Consider the following 21306-nt stretch of genomic DNA (forward strand, 5'->3'; position numbering starts at 1 on the left):
CAGTTTGTTGGGGAAAGAATTATATCATATCTTTACCTTTGCATGGCATTGGTAAACGTTTACAAAAACTACCACATTTTTTATCACACCTTAAACCACTGGTTCTGAAAGTGTGGTACCCCAGCACTGTAGCATCACCTGGGTACTGTTAGAAAGGCACATTCTCAAAGCCTGCCACAGATCTGCTGAATCAGAAACTGTCCTGTATTTTATAAACACATTCCATGATTCTGCTACAGCTAAAGTGTGACAACACTTGAAACTAACCACTTAGAATAGAATAAAAAGTGAACATGGCTGTTAGGAGATGGGAATATGGATACCTCCATTTTATAGATGAAAAAAGTTGAAACTTAGATAAAATACAAGTTTTATAAAAGATCACAAAGCTATTTATTAAGTAACAAAACTAGGATATGAACCCAGATTTTCTGAGTCCAAGGCCAACATTCTATCTGTAATACTAGAATATCTCTCATGTCTGCATCATAAAGAAGAGAATGTAGTTGTTTATTTATCTGCCTTCTGAAACAGATCACATACCAGAGTTTGACCTTGACTTTGAGTTTTCATTAGAATTAGCTGGGTAAATGGATTAAAAACACATATTCCTCAGACCAACTGCATCAGAACCTCTTGGACAGAGGTTGGGAAATCAAGGCTGTGTGCTCTGTTGCTACAGTCATATCTGACTCTTTGTGACCCCATGGATTGTAACCTACCAGGCTCCTCTGTCCACGGGATTTCCCAGGCAAGAATACTGGAGTGGGTTGCCATTTCCTTCTCCAGGGGATCTTCCCCACCCAGGAATCGAACCGGAGTCTCCTGCATTGGCAGGTGGTCTCCTGCATTGCAGGTAGATTCATTACTGCTGAACCAGCAGGGAGTCCATATTTTGAATAAGCTTTCCATGTGATTCTAATGCAGCCAGGTTAGCAAAAGGACAGAGTTAGATATTGAGAACTACTATAAAAAAATCCTTAGATTTGACTTGGTACATTTCTTAACCAGAAATCCTATCAATATTCCTGCAAACGTAGGACTTGATTCTGGGCCTCCATCTGAAACCTCAAGCACCTCTTATAAAGGATATAAAGTAGAGTTTTGCAAATCTTATTTCATAGCAACCAATTATGTCTACACTGTTAGCAGTTGTCCCCTCATATTGTGTGATTCAGAAAAACACTGCAGTGAAAATTGGACATGATAGATAATGACAAACCAGAAAAAGCAATGAGCAGATCACAGGACAACTTTTATTAGTTTTCCAGCAGTCATGACTGCTGATGAATTATGCTCTCATATATGAATAAGAAGTCTGACCATGGAGATTCTAAAGTATGTCTCAGAAGCAGGAGGTGATATTTCACTATATCTAATCTTATGATACTAGCTTTTAATTCTATTTTATGATAAAAAGTAACAGAAACTCCAATACTTTGGCCACCTCAGGCGAAGAGTTGTCTCACTGGAGAAGACTTTGATGCTGGGAGGGATTGGGGGCAGGAGGAGAAGGGGATGACAGAGAATGAGATGGTTGGAGGGCATCACCGACTCGATGGACATGAGTTTGAGTGAACTCCGGGAGTTGGTGATGGACAGGGAGGCCTGGTGTGCTGTGATTCATGGGGTTGCAAAGAGTCAGACACGACTGAACGACTGAACTGAACTGAACAGTAACCATAAACCAAGGCTTAGCAAGTACTTCAATATATAATAGCTTAAATAAATACTGAATAAATGCTGTCCATCCTCAGTCTAGCAAAAAAAAAAAAAAAACCTAGCTGTTTCCTAAAGCTCACTCTTTTCTTTTGTAGCTCTGATATGCTATTCTTTCTTTTGAATTTACAATATTCAGTTCAGTTCAGTCACTCAGCTGTGTCTGACTCTTTGCAACCCTGTGGACTGCAGCATGCCAGGCTTCCCTGTCCATCACCAACTCTCAGAGCTTGCTCAAACTCATGTCCATCGAGTTGCTGATGCCATCCAGCCATCTCATCCTCTGCCTCTTCTCCTCCTTCCTTCAATATTTCCCAGCATCAGGGTCTTTTCCGATCAGTCAGTTCTTCTCATCAGGCAGCCAAAGTATTGGAGCTTCAGCTTCAGCATCATTCCTTCTAATGAATATTCAGGACTGATTTCCTTTAGGATTGACTTGTTTGATCTCCTTGTAGTCCAAGGGACTTTCAAGAGTCTTCTCCAACACCACAGTTCAAAAGCATCAAATCTTTGGCGCTCAGCTTTCTTTATAGTCCAACTCTCACATCCATACATGACTACTGGGAAAACAATACACATTTGCTGTATACTCAAAGTGTGTGTTGGGGGGTCTTCCCTGCTAGCTCAGACAGTAAAGAATCTGCCTGCCAGTGCAGGAGACCCAGGTTCAATCCTTGGGTAGGGAAGATCCCATGGAGAAGGGAATGGCTACCTACTTCAGTATTCTTGCCTGGAGAATCCCATGGACAGAGGAGCCTGGTAGGCTACAGTCTATGGGGTCGCAAAGAGTTGGACATGACTGAGCAATTAACAATCACTTTTCACTTTCATATACCCAAAAGGGTTGTCACTTTTACTTTGTCTTACAGTGATCATAAAATTCCCTAAGAATTGTGAATTAACATTTATAACATTCATACTTAAGATGAATCATATCCATTTGAAGGAATAAACAAAAGATATTACTTTAAAAAATATTACTTGCTTACTGCATATGGGTTTTGAAGTATAATTGCTTTCTCAACTATGTTCCAATCTGCATTAGCAAGATCTCTGTCAAATTTGAGTGTAGAGGCTACAGATTTGGTTAGTTCTTGAAAGTGTTGAAATGTATAACACAGTGATTTATACTTTGTTGATGTGACATCACGAAGACCTTGGATAAAAAGAACACATTTTATAAATAGTGGACATCATTTTGATAGTATGTACAGAATATATGCACATATACACACATAAATGTGTAGGAGATACATATGTAGGATGTATAGATATACATATGTACACAGAAATACATGCACTTATATTTATTTCCTATGTATATGTAAGATCATATATATATTTGATATATACTTCTTTATCTCCAGATATATATAGTTGACCTTTGAACAGCATGTGATTCAGGGATGTCAACCCTCCATGCAGTTGAAAGTCTGCATATAACTTGGCAGTTGTCCCTCCATATCTGTGGTTCTGCATCCTCAATAAACTGAGGTTCGTGTTGTACTGAAGTACATGTGAAAAAAATTCACATCCCCTTATAAGTGGGCTGACACAGTTCAAATTCATTTTGATCAAGGATCAGTGGTAATATATACTATATATATAGACCTCATTAAAGTTTGAAGGACTTTTACTATCAAACACAGATTTCCTTTTTTTTGAGACATAGAAGTTTCTTCGAAAAGCAATAATTTTCCATGAGCAAATGTTCACTTTTCTCAGTGCAAGTAAACAGATGCTTTACTATAAGAATTTTAGGTTTATTTAGCTACTAAGTAGAACATCTGATGGGCTTCCCTGGTGGCTCAGTGATAAAGAATCTGCTTGCAATGCAGAAGACATGGGTTCGACCCCTGGGCTGGGGAGATGCCCTGGAGAAGGAAATGGCGACCCACTCCACTATTCTTGCCTGGGAAATCCCATGGACAGGATCTGACCCTCTGCAAAATGTTACCTCTTTAATCTGTTCTCATTTTACTATGTTAAGGCCCAGAAAAAATAAAAGTAAATGGTAAAAAGGATATGGTTGCAAACATGAGAATGAAGATTCAATATTACCCATAAAGATGAAATTTAAGATTGGTTAAGAAAATGCCATATGAATAAAACAGAAAGGGTGATAGAGCAGTTAAGAGTAAAGTGGATTAAAAGCATTAGAGGAATTTATTTTTAGTTTGTTAACTGCCATTACTGAGTTGTGTGATCTTAGACAAGAACTTTTAACTCTTTAGATTTCAATATTTGGATTGTTAAAAAGTAGGAAATTGCAACAGTCATACTGCATAAAGCAGTTGCCTTCTAAAACTGGTATTTCTGCTTCTACTCTCTTCATAGGCCCCAATCAGCTATCCAGAGTTGTCTTTTTAAGGACCTTTTTCATAAAATTACACTTACTTGCTTAAAACCAACAAAGAAATTCATCTACCTCTTAGAATAAAGTCTTAAAATTCAAGGTCTTTCATGATCTAGCTCTTTCCCTACCTCTCCCATCTGGACTTCCTCCACTATGGACATAGTTCTCAAAGGTTCCAGCACCTTACCTTCTTTCCTTGAACATGCTTGGTTTCTAACTTCCTCAGGAATCTACCACATGTTGTATTTCTACTTTCTTTATATGTGGTTCAAGTACTTCCATGCACAAATGACACTCTGATATTACCTTATTTGACTTGTTTACAGTCTGTCTCTCCTTTTTCCAATTTAGCTTCAACAATTCAGACTTGTCTGTCTTCATAATGCATCACTATCAGTTAGAATAGTGCCTGGCATATAAAAGGCTCTTAATAAAAAGTTTGTTGAATAATTAAACAGACATTGTATTATTTCACTTAAACTGGACTGATGTAAATAAGTAATCTTATTTATAAGATTATTGCTTATTGGCCTAATGAACTTATTGGCCTTAATGATTCATGTGACTTTGTATTGCGATCCAATTTCCTTTTCAATTAGACACCTTTGATTTGTATTTATATGGCTTCCTTCTTCATTATTTGCAATTCTTTAGTATATTTGGAATATTTTTCTCTTTACTCAGGAATTAGCAGGGCTTACCAAGTTTAGTAACTGCCATTGGCAAAATAAATCTATTGACAATCAAGCTAATTAAGGATACTGACACTCCATGAAATAATATCTGGAATAGAAAAACAAACCAAAGTAAGTTTTCATCGTAATTTCGTATAATATACTCTATATTTACCAGTGTAAATTAAGCTAAGTTGTACCGTGTCAATATTTGGGAAACATAACGACTTGCTTTGACAAGTATTTATATACTTATAAAGACATTAGGGAAAAAAATTTGTTCTTAATTTCAATTTCTGAACTTCTTGCGTCCTAAGAATATCCCTGTACTTTATCAATTCTCATCCACCACATACACTTCCATGTACATAGCCACACAGTTTTCTGTTCAACATTACCAGCACATCTGCGTTAAATAATTCTCTCCACCTAGAAGCAACAATACAAGGCCTTGGTATGTTTGTTATACCACATACTTTGCTCTCTGGTATCCCCTTCATTAACAGAAAAAAAGTGAAAGTGAAGTTGCTCAGTCATGTCTGACTCTTTGCAACCCCATGGACCATACAGTTCATGGAATTCTCCAGGCAAGAATGCTGGAGTTGACAACCTTTCCCTTCTCCAGGGGGATTTTCCCAACTTAGGGATCGAACCCAGGTCTCCCACATTGCAGGCAGATTCTTTACCATCATTACCAGAAGGGAGGAGCAATTGATGCCTTTGGTGTCACTTTTTTTTTTTCGCCTCTTATATCTCAAGTTAGTCTCCACAGACAGATGAAGAAACACTTTTCAGTCTGATATTACATATTTCCATCGATTTATGGAATTCTAACTTCCAGAATTTATTTTAAACTCTTAGCCAGTCCTCTATTCTTTGACTACAAGTTAGAGACAGAATGTGAAACACACCAGAGGCTTTCACGGCTGCACACTAGGATCACCTGAGAAATTTTAAATATTTGTGCACAGGACTCTCTCACTGAATATTCTGATTTAATTCCTCAAGGGGGCCACCCCAACACTGGTCATTAGGAAAACCAAGGTATAATCTACACAGAGTGAAATGTACTTGTGTATCTGATAAGTTTTGACAGTGCATACACCCATATTACCCTCAATCCTTTCAAGATGTATAATATTCTCATATCCTCTAAATTTCCCCAGTGCTGCTCCAATCAATCCTCACCAGACAAGGGACAACTACTGTTTCTATTTCTGTAGATGGGATATACCAATTCTAAAATCTTCATTTAAACTGAATATTATGTTTCTCATTGTAGTTTCAATTTGCATTTCCCTAGAGTAATGATGTTGAGCATTTTAATATGCTTAGTGGTATATACATTTCCTTTTGAAACATTTGTTCAACTCTTTTGCCTGTTTTCAAAATTGGGTTGCTTTTTTGTTACAAAATTGCAGAAATTTTGAAAATTATATTCTGGATGGAAGTGCGTTGTCATAGATGGACAATAGACACATGAACAGAAACTCAATATTGCCAGTTATTAGAGAAATGCAAATTGAAACTACAGTGACATATCACCTCACACCAGTCAGAATAGCCATAGTTAAAGAGTCTATGAATAATAAATGCTGGAAAGACTGTGGAGAAAAAGGAACCCTCCTACACGGTTGGTGGGAATATATCAATAAATTGGTGCAGCCACTATGGAGAACATTATGGAGATTTCTTAAAAAGCTAAAAATTGAGTTACCATATGATTCTGCAATCCCATTCCTGGATATATATCTGGAGAAAACTCAAATTCAAAAATACTTGTGCCCCAGTGTTCACTGCAGCACTATTTATGATCGCCAAGACATGAAAGCAACCTAAATGTCCATTGGCAGATAAATGGATAAAGAAAACGTGGTACATATATATGGTGAAATATTACTCAGCCATAAGAATGAATGAAATAACACCATGTGCAGTAACATGGATAGACCTAGAGATTAACATACTAAGTGAAACAAATCAAACAAAGACAAATATCATATGATATCACTTATATGTGGAATCTAAAAAAACTACAGAAAATGTGCATATCAGATATATGATATATGTATTATGAGTAAATCCTCTCACTTTGTGACCACCTTCCTTATCCATTTCAAAAGTTATCTTTCGATAAGCAAACATTTTTAATGTTGAGAATTCCAATTATTACTGTTTTTTGTTTTAAAACTTTTTGTCTATTCCAAGGCTGCAAAGGTATTCTCTTGTTTTCTTCCAGAACTTTTAGAGTTTTTCATTTTATTTAAGACTATGACCCATCTCCAATCAGTTTTACATATGGTGTGAAGTAAAAAATAAAAGATTTTACTTTTATTTATCTTAAAACTAGAAGTTTGTACCTTTAGACTGCCTTTATCCATTTCCTCTATCTCCACTTATCATCTATGGAAATCACAAATATGTTCTCCCATTCTATGAGTTCAGTTATTTTAGATTTTACAAACACTTTTTGAATGTTAAACTAAAATTTATGGACATATTTTTGGATGAATACTTGACCGTAATGTCTTATACTTCTTATATATTTAAAATTAATTGGCTATATATTTTTAAAGAATTTTTACATCATGTTTAATTAGTGGTCTAATCAGTTTTTTGTTTGTAATTATCATTGTTGGTATTTAGTATCACTCTGGGCTGGCCACATAAAATAAGAAAGTGTTTCATCATTCTCTATTTTATGAGAGAGTTTGTTTAGGATTGGTATCATTTATTCATTAAATGTTTGGAAGAATTCACCAGTCAAGTCATCTCGGCTTCTAGCTTATGAGAAAGTTTTAATTTATATATATAATTTCTTTAACACATAGAGGGTTATTCAGATTTTATATTTTCTTTTGTGTCAGTTTAGATACATTGTGTTTTTTTGAGGAATTTAACCACTTTCACCTAAGGTGTTGAATTGTTTGGACAAAAGTTATGCATAGTTTTTATTTATTACTCCTTTAATACCTGTATAATTATAGGCATGGTCTTTCTCATTACTGATATCAATCATTTGTTTCTTCTTTCTTTCTCCCTCTCTTGTTCTTTTTTAATGTTTAACATTTTAAGATAGTTGTAGATTCACATACAGTCTTAAGAAATAGGTCCTGTGTAATATTTAGCCTGTTGCCCCCAAAGGTTATAATTTTCAAAGCTATAGTAGAGTATCACAACCAGGATATTGACAATGACACGCTCAAGATACAGAATGGTTCCTTTACTGTAAGTATTCCTCATGTTGCCTTTTATAGTCACTTTTATTTCCCTTTCTTTATTCCTGGCAACCACTAATTCAGTGCAGTTCAGTCACATCTGATTCTTTGCGACACCATGGACTGCAGCACGCCAGGCCTCCCTGTCCATGAACTCCCGGAGCTTGCTCAAACTCATGTCTATCAAATCGGTGATGCCATCCAATCATTTCATCTTCTGTCATCCCCTTCTCCTCCTGCCTTCAATCTTTCCCAGCATCAGGGTCTTTTCAAATGAGTCAGTTCTTCACCTCAAGTGGCCAAAGTATTGGTGCTTCAGCTTCAGCATCAGTTCTTCCAATGAATATTTAGGACTGATTTTCTTTAGGATTGACTGGTTTGATCTCCCTGCAGTCCAAGGGACTCTCAAGAGTCTTCTCCAACACCACAATTCAAAAGCATCAATTCTTCAGTGCTCAGCTTTCTTTAAGGTACAACTCTCACATCCATACATGACTACTGGAAAAACCATAGCTTTGACTAGGTGGACCTTTGTCGGCAAAGTAATATCTCTGCTTTTTAATATGCTGTTTAGGTTGGTCATAACTTTTCTTCCAAGGAGCAAGGATCTTTTAATTTTATGGCTGCAGTCACCATCTACAGTGATTTTGGAGCCCAATAAAATAAAGTCTGTCACAGTTTCCATTGTTTCCCCATCTATATGCCATGAAGTGGTGGGACCGGATGCCATAATCTCGGTTTTTTGAATGTTGAATTTTAAGTCAACTTTTTCACTCTCCTCTTTCACTTTCATCAAGGGGCTCTTTAGTTCCTATTCTATTCACTAATCTGTTCTCAATTTCTATATTTTTGTCTGGCAACCACTCATCTATTCTCAATTTCTACATTTTCATAAGAATGTTATACAATTCAAATCATAAAGTATGTATTCTGTTTTGAATAATTCTCTGGAGATTTATAAAAGTTATTGCTTTTATTAATAGTTTGTTCCTTTTTACTGCTGAGTAGCATTCCAAGGTGCAGTTGTACAACAATGAATTAAAGATTAACCTACTGAAGGACATCTGAATTGTTTCTAGACGTCTGGTTATTATAAATACAGCTACTATAAAAATTCATGTACAGGTGTGTGTAGACATAAATTTTTCTTTTCCAGGCTAAATCCCCGGGAAAGCAATTGCTGTATGGTAGTTGCATATGTAACTGTCAAATTCTTTTCTTTATTATTTATTTTTAATTGGAGGATAATTGCTTTACACTGTTGTGTTGCTTGCCAAATTCTTTCCCCAAGTGACTGTACTATTTGATATTCCTACTAGCAATCTATGAGTGGTCAGTTTCTCTGCATCCTTACCAGCATTTGGTGTCATCACCATATTTTATTTTAGTCCTTCTAATAGATGATATCTTTCTGTTTTCTCAGTTTGTATGTCCCCAATGGCTAATGACATTGCCCACCTTTTTTATTCTTTTTTGTCATCGGTATATACCCTTCAGTGAAATGTCTCTTTCTGTATTCCTTGTGTTGTACTGTTAAGTTTTCAATTTTGAAGAAGTGTAATTTCTTCTTCTTTTTTTTTCTTTTCTGGATTATGCTCTTGGTATCTTTGTGTTACAATAGGTCCCAAAGATTTCACCCCAAGTTTAAAAAAAGTTTTTTGTCTTTACATTTTATATTTAATGCTGTGATCCACTTTGAATTAATTTTTGTAGAAGTCAAGGTTCTCTCTTTTTTTTTGTATATGAATGTCCCATTCTTCACATCGTTTTTGAGACATCATCTATTGAATTATTTTTGCATATTTATCAAAAATTGTTGGGGATGTTTGTGTGAATCTATTTCTGAGTTCTCGATCCTGTTCCATGTTTCTCTCTCTCTCTGGCAATACAACATAATCTCCATGGCTGTAATAATACCTTAAAACTGGGTGTACTGATTCTTACCATTTATTTTTCTCTTTCAAAATTGTTTTTATTATTTTAGTTCCTTTGCTTTTTATTATTGAATGATTGTACATGGCAATGTGTCTTTAATTTTTGATTCATTGAATCAATTGCTAGTATATAGAAATACACTTGATTTTTTATACTTATATCTTGAGGCCATACTAAATTCACTTATTAGTTCTAGGAAGGTTTTTTCCCCTCTTCTTTTTGAAGACCCTTGGAATTTTCCATACAGATAATCATACTATCTGCAATAGTAATAGTTTTATCTCTTCCTTTTGAATATTCATTTTTTTCTCCTTTTTTGTCTTATGGAGCAAGCTAGAGTTTCCGTCATGATGCTCAGTAAAAAGAATGAGGGTAGAGATTCTTGATTGTTCATTAATTAATTGAGACATTCTTGGATTGTTCCCAATTATAAGGAGAAAGCATCTTTCACTATTAATTATAATGCTACTTGCAGATTTTTCTGTAGATTTCTTTATCTACTTTAGGAAATTCCCTCTTATTTCTACTTCTTGAGAGGTTTATCATAAATGGATATTGATTTTTGTTTGCTAAGTGATTTTTCTTCATCAGCTGATATGATTCTATAAATGTCAATTAGATCCTGTTGGTTGATGGTGTTTAGTTCTTTCATATCCTTGCTAATTTTTTTAGTAGTTCTAGCTTCCCTCATAGCTCAGTGGTAAAGAATTTGCCTGCCAATGTAGGATATGTGGAATTAGTTCAGGAAGATCCCTTAGAGAGGGAAATGGCAACCCATTCCAGTATTCTTCCCTGGGAAACCCCATGGACAGAGGAGTTTGGTGGGCTACAGCCCATGGGGTTGCAAAAGAGTCAGACACCACTTAGTGACTAAACAAAAAATATACTTCATTAAACAAATTATGGAAAGGAGTGTTAAAGTCTCCAACTGTAGTTTGTCTGTTTCTCCTCTTCAGTTCAGTTCGGTTCAGTCGCTCAGTCGTGTCCGACTCTTTGCGATCCCATGAATCACAGCACGCCAGGCCTCCCTGTCCATCACCATTTCTCCTCTTAGCTCTCCTTTTTTCTTCATATATTCTATACACTTTTGTGTATGTGTTTGGAACATATTGAATTCAGTCACTGAACTTGTGAGTAGTGGAGACAGGATTAAGTTAATAATTTAAGCTTTCATTGTAGTGCCTCTTTTTGAGTATTAATAAATTAGCTGTAGGAGTCACCCAAATTGAATTAAAGAAGGACTGCTAATTTTTTCTCAACTAGTTACCACTACTGAAACATCCCTCGAAATGATTTGATTGACCAAAGTTTTATTTTGAAAGATGTCTACATGGCATCATCATCATCGTCATCAGAACTCAGATTTACTGTACATTTACTAGATGCTAATGTTTTAAGCTTTTTATGTATAGTTTCAATTTCTCCTAATAACCCTTTGAGACAGTAGAGACAGTAAGATAGCCAGACAGGCCTGGCTCATACCAGTTTGTGAATGCTGATCATTACATTTTCAGGAAGTTTATAGGCTGACTTATGTTTTGTTGGTGCCAATGATTATGGAACAGAAATCTGGCAAACACTCCCCCTTTATATATTTACTAGGAAACCATTGGTATTATTGCGGACTTCTTTGGAATGAGGAAACAGACACATGGCAGGGGGTAGGGGATCAGAATTAAATAACTTGTAGATGACCACACAATAAATAGCAATTAAAATTTTCAGAACCCAGATCCAAATGCAATGTTCATCATTACACTGGTCAGGACATATGATAATGACACTGATTTTGATTATCAAGACAAAGTGGAAATTAGTTAAAAGGAAAGAGGGGTGTGAATGTGTTAGTTGCACAGTTGTGTCCGACTCTTTGCAACCCCATGAATTGGGGCCCGCCAGGCTCATGAGATTTTCCAGACAAGAATACTGGAGTGGATTGCCATTCCCTTCTCCAGGGGATCTTCCTGACCCGGAGATCGAACCCGAGTCTCCTGCCTTGCAGGTGGACTCTGCCATCTGAGCCACTAGGGAAGACTAAAACGAAAGAGGAGGACATGTAATTCTAGATACTTTGGTTTTTAAAGCAGTCTTTGAATATTTAGTCTTTTTAAATGCTTGATTATTATTTACTTAGATACATAATAATAACCTTGACATGGTTCCCTTTACTCTAAGAATTTATGTTAAAAAAAAAAAAAAACCTCACAATGGAAGCGTTAGATGTGTTGTGATGTCTACATAGACTATTTCTTAGAGTTCCTTGAAATTATCTTATTTTGAGATGTGGTAGAGGGATAGTCATACACTTTATGTTCTATTGGGCAGAGTTTGGGGGTTCTAGCTTAAGGGATAACTTGCCTTGATAATTAAAATGTTTTGGTTTCTAGCATTACTAAATGTGGCTATATATTATGAATGGCAATACAGCCATTCATAAATAGGTTTCTGCTTTTAAGTCGGTATTAGGAGTAAATTTAAAAAGAAACATTTGTTGAGTGCATACTCTGTATCAGGTACTATTTTAAATGATTTATAAGTTTTAATTCCCTTAACTTTCACAATAAACCTATTTTTTTAGGAGTGTGATGAAGGAGTTTAAGGATATCTGAGCTAGAATGAGGAAGAGGAAAGCTGTCAGTTGTTTTTCCCCTCCCTAGTTTCCCCATCACAGCTAAATCAATCCCACAGTCCAAGTGGGATTGAGCGATCTACTACAAAAGCATATTTTAGTACACAGAAACAGTTTTCATAAAATATTCAAATAGAAAAACTACATCTTTCTTTACTTGAGATTTCTCCCTCTCAGATCCAAGAGAGTTTTCAAAGTAGGCAAGCAGAAGAGCCAAGTTTATATTAGGAGTCCCTTTCATTTCACTCCAGACCATTATGAATGCCCAGCGCCAGCTGAAACCATGACCAAGTCGAGACAAAAGCGGGCTCAGTAATAGAAAGACCAGAAGTCTAAAAGGCAAAACAGATTTTTAAAAGTTATTTTTGTCATAGAAATTTCTTTCCATCTCATTCGATACTACTCCAATCTATTCCTTGTGAAACTGCCAACTCTCAGAAGAATGAGCCATCTTTTATACACCTTTGGCATTGCACCAAAGGAAAGCAGAAGGGCATCCCATGCACAAATATGCCAAGGGAATGGGATTATTCTTTTTCTTTCTTTCTGTTAGCTAAGCAGTAGAATAATTCCACATCACTCCTAAGTGGTGCTGCTTCTGGTAGAATAGAAAGTGCTAGAAATTTTTATAGATCTACTCTACTCTGGATCCCAGAAACAAATAAAAGCAAATTCAATAAATGGGAGAGAAAACAATATTCTCTCTTTTTCTTCGTAGATTTTAATCATACTGAATTTTCCCAGTATCAGTTAATTCATTTCTATTTCTTCTTTCAGTCATAGATAATTCTTATATTTTGCACTAATTGTATCTGATAATTTGGGACTAATTTCCATTTACTTGGCACTGGCTGACTTAATGTTGTTATTTAGTCCCTAAGTCATGTTGGACTCTTTTGCAGCCTTATGGACTGTAGCCAGCTAGGCTCCTCTGTCCATGGAACTCTCCAAGCAAGAATATTGGAGTGGGTTGCCATTTCCTTCTCCAGGGGATCTTCCTGACCCAGGGATCAAGCCTACATCTCTTGCATTGACAGGCAGATTCTTTACCACTGAGCAACCAGGGAAGCCCAACTTAATGTTGAGTCCCAACTAACTTTCCTAGAATGCTAACAATTTGGATGATAGAATTGTTATAGTGATTTTCCTCTTCTATATTATCCCCTTTTCAGTTACATAAGCAGACTGCTTTCTGAAAGCCTTTTAACATTGGGAAAGGGGCCACAAAACTTATTTAGGTAAAAATGACATTTACAAGGAGGACTTCTTTATGATTTTCATTTTTATTTATTTATTTAGACATGAGATGATTTTATTTTTATCTTTTATGAATCAAAGCTAGAAAAATGGTACCTTGATCTTCAACACCTTATCTAGTGAAAAGTAACAACACAGCAGAATGCCAGCATCATAAGAACACTGAACAGAGCAGATAAATGATATGAGATAACAGTGAATAATCATTTAAGAGGAAAGAAAGACTATTTTTTCTTCTTTAATTTTTATTGGCATATAGTTGATTTACAATGCTGTGTTAGCTTTAGGTATACAGCAAAGTGAATCAATTATACATATACAAATATCACTCTTTTTTTTATTCTCTTCTATATAGGCCATTATAGAGTACTGAGTAGAGTTCCCTGTGCTATATAGTAGGTCTTTATTAATTATCTATTTTAGATCTGGTGGTGGTGGTTTAGTTGCTAAGTCATGTCCCACTCTTGCGACCCCAGGACTGTAGCCCACCAGACTTCTCTGTCCATGGAGATTCCCAGCCAATAATACTGGAGTTGGTTTCCATTTCTTTCTGCAGGGGACCTTCCCAACCCAGGAATCAAACCTGGGCATCCTTCATTGCAGGCAGTGTGTATATGTCAATCTTGATCTCCCAATTTGTCCCACTCTGATTTTTAAAAAACTATTTCCAACTATACTTTATTAATACAAATTATCTGTCATAAAATATTAAGCAAATAAAACAAGTTAACATTTTAATTTATAATAGGTGTCTAACTTCATGAAACCTCATAGAATAAAAAACAATATAAAACTCTGGAGGAAGTATATGAAATATTAGTAGTGTTCGCCTCTAGGTAGTAAAGATTATGAGAGTTTTTTTCAAAAATTTTACAACTTGCATTGTTTGCTTGCATTGTTTTGAAATGCAGTTAAAAGTTGAAAACACTAAGTGTTAATTTGCTGATGATTCCTTGGAAAATTTGAGTGAATTCTTCATTCTAGAATGAAACATTTCTGTCATTTAAAGAATATCTTCAGACTTAGTCAATGTCATATAAATAGAAAAACTCAAATGGCTTTCTTACCTGAACATAATAAGTGTTAAGTAGATATTTAATGAATAATATATATCAGAAAATGATATATATAAATATGTATGTGCAGGAATTAGAAGTCCAGTGAAAGTAAACACCATAAGAAAAGCAACAAATGATAGACAGTTCCAGAATCTGCATTTTTAGAAAAAAAATAAACATAGTTGATATAGTTAATTAAGCTAACGTAGTCAGTGCAACGCTTATCTATGTGAGGCATTGTGAAGAAAATAAAGATGAATAAGACATTCACCAACACTCAAGGAGTTTGTAATTTAACTGGGGAGGAAGGAGCGCTAAGACAAATAAACAAATACTTCTAAAGCAATTTTAACCAGTTTGCACTGAATATAAACTAGTGTCTCTTTTTGGGGTTGACTTTGAAAGACATGTTAAGTTGTAGTTTTGCTATTTGACAAAACTCATTCAGGAACTATGGTTCACGTTCTTAGAAAATACTATGGCTGAAGTAGCTAGTCCTTGTATCATTAGGAAGAGCTAAAATTGTTTATTTTAAAAGGAAATACTGAATTCCTAGTTTGATTTACATAGTGATAGAATTAAGCCTTTGTCCAAAATCTAGCTAGTACTTAGAGAATGTGAATGAATCTTTTATTCACGTGAATGCCCTTTGTAGATACTTTGTGATTTCTGAGTCTGTGCTTATTCAAGTACTCCAGAGCCGAGGAAAACAGCATCATTCACAAAACTCATGTTCTCAACAGTTGCAGGCAAAACAGTTTGAAAAAGCAGCACACTCAGACACCATTATTTGTCATTTTGGGTGTTGGGATCATAGCTATTTAAAACTTACTTCTCCTTATCTCTTTGTATATCTCCTTATCTCTTTGACATTATATGTATAGCAAAATAAATTGAAAAGCTTAAAAGGGCACATGAATATTATTTCATGAGGAAAAAGAGCTTGGTTTTACCCATATGCTGCCAGACTCTGTCCCTGAAAAACAAATACCTAGGTATTACCAGAGAAAATTTCATTATGAAACATTGGGGGGGGGAAAAAACTCAACCTCATTAATTAGCACAAAATGTAATCAAATCAATTAAGCAACAAATACTGAGGAGTTAGTAAGACTCTTTGATATGTAGTAGAAATTAATGGGAGAAATTGGATGAGGAGGAAACCAGATTCTCAAAGGAATCAGTGCCCACTATATTCAGAGTATATATGAGCCAAATAACCAAGCTCCAAAACCATCTAATAGACCTGTGCATATACACATGTGTGTGCATGTGTGTAATCAGGCACGCAGTAAAAAAGCTTCTGAATTTTTTTTAAAAGTCCCTTTTCTTTATTTGGTGATCATGAGTCGTCTTAACAAATCTAGATCTTTTATAGGAGCAAAGGGTTGCAACACTGTATTTAAGTATTATCTAGGAGAGTTTTTTAAAATCAGACATCCCACGCTTCACCCTCATAGATTTTGATATTATGGATCTAAGCATATGTGTCATTTTTATATCTTAATGTTGCATAACCCCTAGCCTAGAGGAGTGAGAAGACCTTATGGCCTGGACATTTTAGGAACATCAATTTGCCAGGAATAGAAGATTATACAAGTTGACATGGAAATATCTCTTATTTGGGAATTTCTTTCTAAAAAGGTGATGTATGAATAGAAGCATGAAAGAAGTAAGACAGCCACTTATGCTAATATGTAAAGAAGCACATTTCAAGAGCAGAAGCACAAGGACACAAGGTCAAACAGGGACCCTCTTTGGCATGTATGAGGAATAGCCAAGTGTTGTTAGAGCAGAGTGGGCGAGGGTGAGAGTGGCAGAAATGAATTACCATAGTAACAAGGGGACAGATAGATCACCTGTTTGCCATGAAAACAACCTTGTTTTGTAGCCAAATGAGATGAGAAGTTATTAGATGATTTTAAACACAAGAAATGATATGGATAAGGAGGGAGTGAGGTGGATGATGGTCAGAAAATAGTATAGGATCAATGCATTGTCTTCTCAATGTGACTATATAAGTGTTAGAATTGGAGTCCTAGGGAGATAAACTGAAAAGATGGGAGACAGTGTAGACCACTGTAGAGTTTAGTAGGATTTACCATTATTATCTTAGATTTCTACTCTCTTGGAGAGTAGGAGTTGGTACATATTGTATTTTAAATATTATAATTATTGAAATTGAAATTATGAAGTGATTATTTGCATAAGCATAAAGTGGGTGGCTGAAGCAGAGTGGGAAATATGATCACAGGAGGAGAAGTCCTGGAATTGAAAGGTGAGGGGATAGAAGCATTAATGGAGTGAATGTTGACTGACATCACTAAGGATGGTGACAGTGTGGTGTTGGAATATCACAGTGAGAGGGGGCCAAAATCATCATGAAATGGAGAATGTGATTCAGGGCTCTAGAGATAACTGCAACCAAGAGGGTGGCAGGTGGCATAATCTGATGGCATGAGCTCCAAAACTGGCTGCTCTGGGGAAGAAGGAAAATAGAATAGAAATGGCTGAGGTACAGAAAGGTCACCCACCTCAACTCTAGCTTGTAGTACCAGGGATGCAGGTGAGAAAGACACTGTAACCTTTAAGGAACACAAGGGAAATCATACCTTCAGGGAGGATCCAGGTTTCAGTTAGAGCAAGAATGAAGAGAACCTTCGGAATCACTCCCCATAGATATAATTACATGCGTAACAAGTTTAATTCTTCCTACAGTGTTTGCCCAATTAATGCTACCTAGCTGCTAATACAACTGGCTTCCATTATAATTGATATGAAATTTTAATGAAATGCTCTCAAAGCCTGTAATCTGAATTTTTAAGCTTCTGACTTCTGAACTCATTTCATCTTTCACAATGTTCTCCCAAATGTCCAAAAAAATCACTGATTAAGTTCAGGGCCTCTGTTAACAGGTATGTTGCTATTGTGTCGTTTAGGCCAAGTTCCCATCCCATATATTGAAACATTTCAGAAAGTATCTTTCTTCAAGACTAACACAGACTCCACTGACCCCTCAGGTAGGTGCCCTCGATCAAGGCACAATTTGTACTTTTCTATTTTCTTTCTTAACGCTGCCAATTGTATTTAAATGCCCTGGCTTACTTTTTTAATTGACTTTGTATGGCCTCTCTTCACTGTCCTTAAAATAATGGTCTTTCATTCTAGAGGCATTGCCATACTGATCCATACTGGAGCCTGAGGCAAAAGGAACTATTAGTAATATTGATCTTTAAAAATTTTGTATTTTCACCACGGATTTTTTGCATTAATTTCAATTTTAAAATATTGCATTAAAATATTTATCTTGATTACTGAGTCTTTTGGCATCCTCTTAGATTTTGTGCCTGAGATGAGGGCGTCACTTGCCTTATTTTAACCCTGGCCCTGTCTAGGGGATCAGACTGAACACTACTGAGTAATATGGTCAGGAACATAAGGGAATTAGTAGTGAAATACAGTCAATGTGAACTCAAGGTAAGGTTACAAATTTTACCTGAAATTAGAGGTTTAGATAACATAAGCAATAGAGTTTTTAATAGGCGAGTTTTATTTTCAGTTAGGCTAGTTTCCAAGTCAGTATCTTATTTGGCCATGTAGATGTAGTTACAATTATCATATTATAACTTCAATGTATGAAAACAAAGTAAAAGTATGTTAGTCACTTACTCAAGAAGAAGTGCTTCAACTCCTGGTTTAAAACTTGTAGAATTTAAAAAAAGTCCCATAATGACAAGAGTAAATATTCCAGACATTTCAGTTAGCTCACCTATTTTTTTAAGGAAATAAATAAAAAGTATTAATTTAACATCAAGAGTGGTACTGATACTCCCAGAGATGAAAGCATCCTGATATCTGATAGTAGGGACTTCATAGAGAGGCTGTCCCTCTTGGTTTCCACTGAATAATGTCACAAATTATCACCACCACGCACTGTCCTTCCCCCTCAGATTTACATTCAGTGTGCAGAAGAGTCTGTACTGAACATCCTTGCACTGTTTTGGCTTCTGATCATTGGCAACAATGTGGAACTCACAAATCTTTTCAGGTACCCCAGTGAGGCTAGAGCACCCTCCATAAGTCTAATCTTTTCAGAACGGCTCTGGATGAATTTAGTGGAAGTAAGCTGATGAGCTCTCTATGGACTAGCCTACTTCACATACTTCTTCTTGGAAGACAGCAGGAGATAGAAATGGTTTGATTTTGTGACAAGGCTAAGAGAGCAGAGCCAAGAGAAACCCAATACAGATCTGCTTCCCAGTTTAATTATGGTTTGGTGTACTTACTGTCTGAGATAGAAAAGTGTAAAAAACTGTGGAAAATCTTAAATATCGTCAACTTTCATGAATTAGAGGGAAAAACAATTTTGGAAGTAGCTTATGAAAGTCGCATATTATCACTGTGAAAAATAAAAAAATATAGTACAGTATAGAGATTATATTTTTTTAGAAAAAGGTGGTAGTTAAGTTGCTAAGTCTTGTCCGACTCTTGCAACCCCATGGACTGCAGTCCGCCAGGCTCCTCTGTCCATGGGATTCTCCAGGCAAGAATACTGGAGTGGGTTGCCATTTCCTTCTCCAGGGGATATTCCTGACCCAGAAATTCTTTCTAAGATTCTTCTCAACCCAGGAATTCTTCCCAGGATTCTTCCCAACCCAAGAATCAAACTGGGGGTCTTCTGCATTGCAGGCAGATTAGAAAAAGGGAACACCCATAACTCCACTGCAGGCAGGTCAGGTGGTCTGGTATTCCCATCTCTTTCAGAATGTTCCACAGTTTATTGTGATCCACACAGTCAAAGGCTTTGGCATAGTCAATGAAGCAGAAATTGATGTTTTTCTGGAAGTCTCCTGCTTTCTCCATGATCCAGCGAATGTTGGCAATTTGATCTCTGGTGCCTCTGCCTTTTCTAAAACCTGCTTGAACATCTGGGAGTTCATGGTTCACTTATTGCTGAAGCCTGGCTTGGAGAATTTTGAGCATGACTTTACTAGCATGTGAGATGAGTGCAATTGTGCGGTAGTTTGAGCATTCTTTGGCATTGCCTTTCTTTGGGATTGGAATGAAGACTGACCTTTTCCAGTGTTGTGGCCACTGCTGAGTTTTCCAAATTTGCTGGCATATGGAGTGCAGCACTTTCACAGCATCATCTTTCAGGATTTGAAAGAGCTCAACTGGAATTCCATCACCTCCACTAGCTTTGTTCGTAGTAACAGTTACAAATTAAATTTTTGTTTTAATATTAAAGAATATTGTGGATGTGCTGCTTTCCATAGGCTTCTCTGGTAGCTCAGCTGGTAAAGAATCTGCCTGCAATGCAGGAGACCCATGTTTGATTCCTGGGTGGGGCAAGTTCCCCTGAAGAAGGGATAGGTTACCAACTCTTGGGTTTCTCTGATGGCTCAGATAGTAAAGAATCCACTTGCAATGCAGGAGACCTGGGTTCTATCCCTGAGTTGGGAAGATCGCGTGGAGGAGGGCATGGTAACCCACTCCAGTATTCTTGCCTGTAGAATCCCCATGGACAGAGAAGCCTGATGGGCTATAGTCCATAGGGGTACAAAGAGTCAGACACAACTGAGTGATTAAGCACAACACGCGTTTATCAAATGGATCCGTTTCTTTGGTTAACTTTATATTCCTCTGTTATAGCAGTTGTATTTTAACTATTATAGGCTTATTAAATGTTTATTATCCATTTAGTAGGAAAAATCCTTTACTTAAATAGATTGTCATGCCATATGACATATGTCATAAACGTAGTCTCACTGTTTATGTTTCCAGATGAATTTTTAAAATTTTTCTGTAAAATATCACTTCCCTCCAAATTTCTATCATTATTTGATTCAGATTGTGATAACTTTTTAAACCATTCATTTATTTGACAGGTCAGAGTAAAAGTTTTTTACATTAGATTTATACTTACTCATTATTTGCTTTCTAAAATATTTATTGAGACATCTTGACTCTAAAAAATTTAAATTATTTTTTTGGAGATTGGGGTGGGGAGAGGATTATAAAATACAAACTAGTATTTTATATAAACTAAATAAGCAACAAGGATGTCTATTGTACCACACAAGGAAATATAGCCATTATTTTGTAATAACTTTAAATGGAACACAATCTATAAAAATACTGAATCACTATATTGCATACTTGAAAATAATATAATATTATAAATCAACTCTACTTCAATTTTAAAAATTAAATAAAATTATTTCCTTGAGCATAACCCTTAATCTTTCTGTTTCAATGATTAAAATCAGATTAAGTTTATTACAATGGCGTTGTTACAAGGAAAGTTAGTTATTTCTGTGACAAACAACATTTTAGGATAATTAGAATTATAATAACATTGTATCAGGATGTATCAGATTTTTTTCGAACTTCATGTAATTTCTAGAACAGTTATATTAATAACATTCACTCATGCAATGTAACCTAAGAAGGTTTCTCA

At 35.9% G+C, this 21306-nt stretch overlaps 1 protein-coding gene across 1 annotated transcript in view; it reads right to left on the reverse strand.

Moving 5' to 3' along the window:
• The window catches only part of SLC9C1 (solute carrier family 9 member C1), a 113194-nt gene that overhangs the window by 57067 nt on the left and 34821 nt on the right, over positions 1-21306 (reverse strand). The window contains exons 7-11 of the mRNA XM_088840442.1: positions 18516-18615; positions 14856-14999; positions 12689-12863; positions 4777-4858; positions 2709-2875 (exon numbers count right to left, since the gene is read on the reverse strand). Of these exons, the coding sequence (XP_088696568.1) occupies positions 2709-2875; positions 4777-4858; positions 12689-12863; positions 14856-14999; positions 18516-18615 (668 nt within the window). The remainder of the gene's footprint in view (positions 1-2708; positions 2876-4776; positions 4859-12688; positions 12864-14855; positions 15000-18515; positions 18616-21306) is intronic.

Source organism: Moschus berezovskii, chromosome 1 (assembly GCF_049115385.1).
Source record: "Moschus berezovskii isolate FMDL1 chromosome 1, NW_MosBer_1.0, whole genome shotgun sequence".
NCBI classification, from domain to species: Eukaryota; Metazoa; Chordata; class Mammalia; order Artiodactyla; family Moschidae; genus Moschus; species Moschus berezovskii.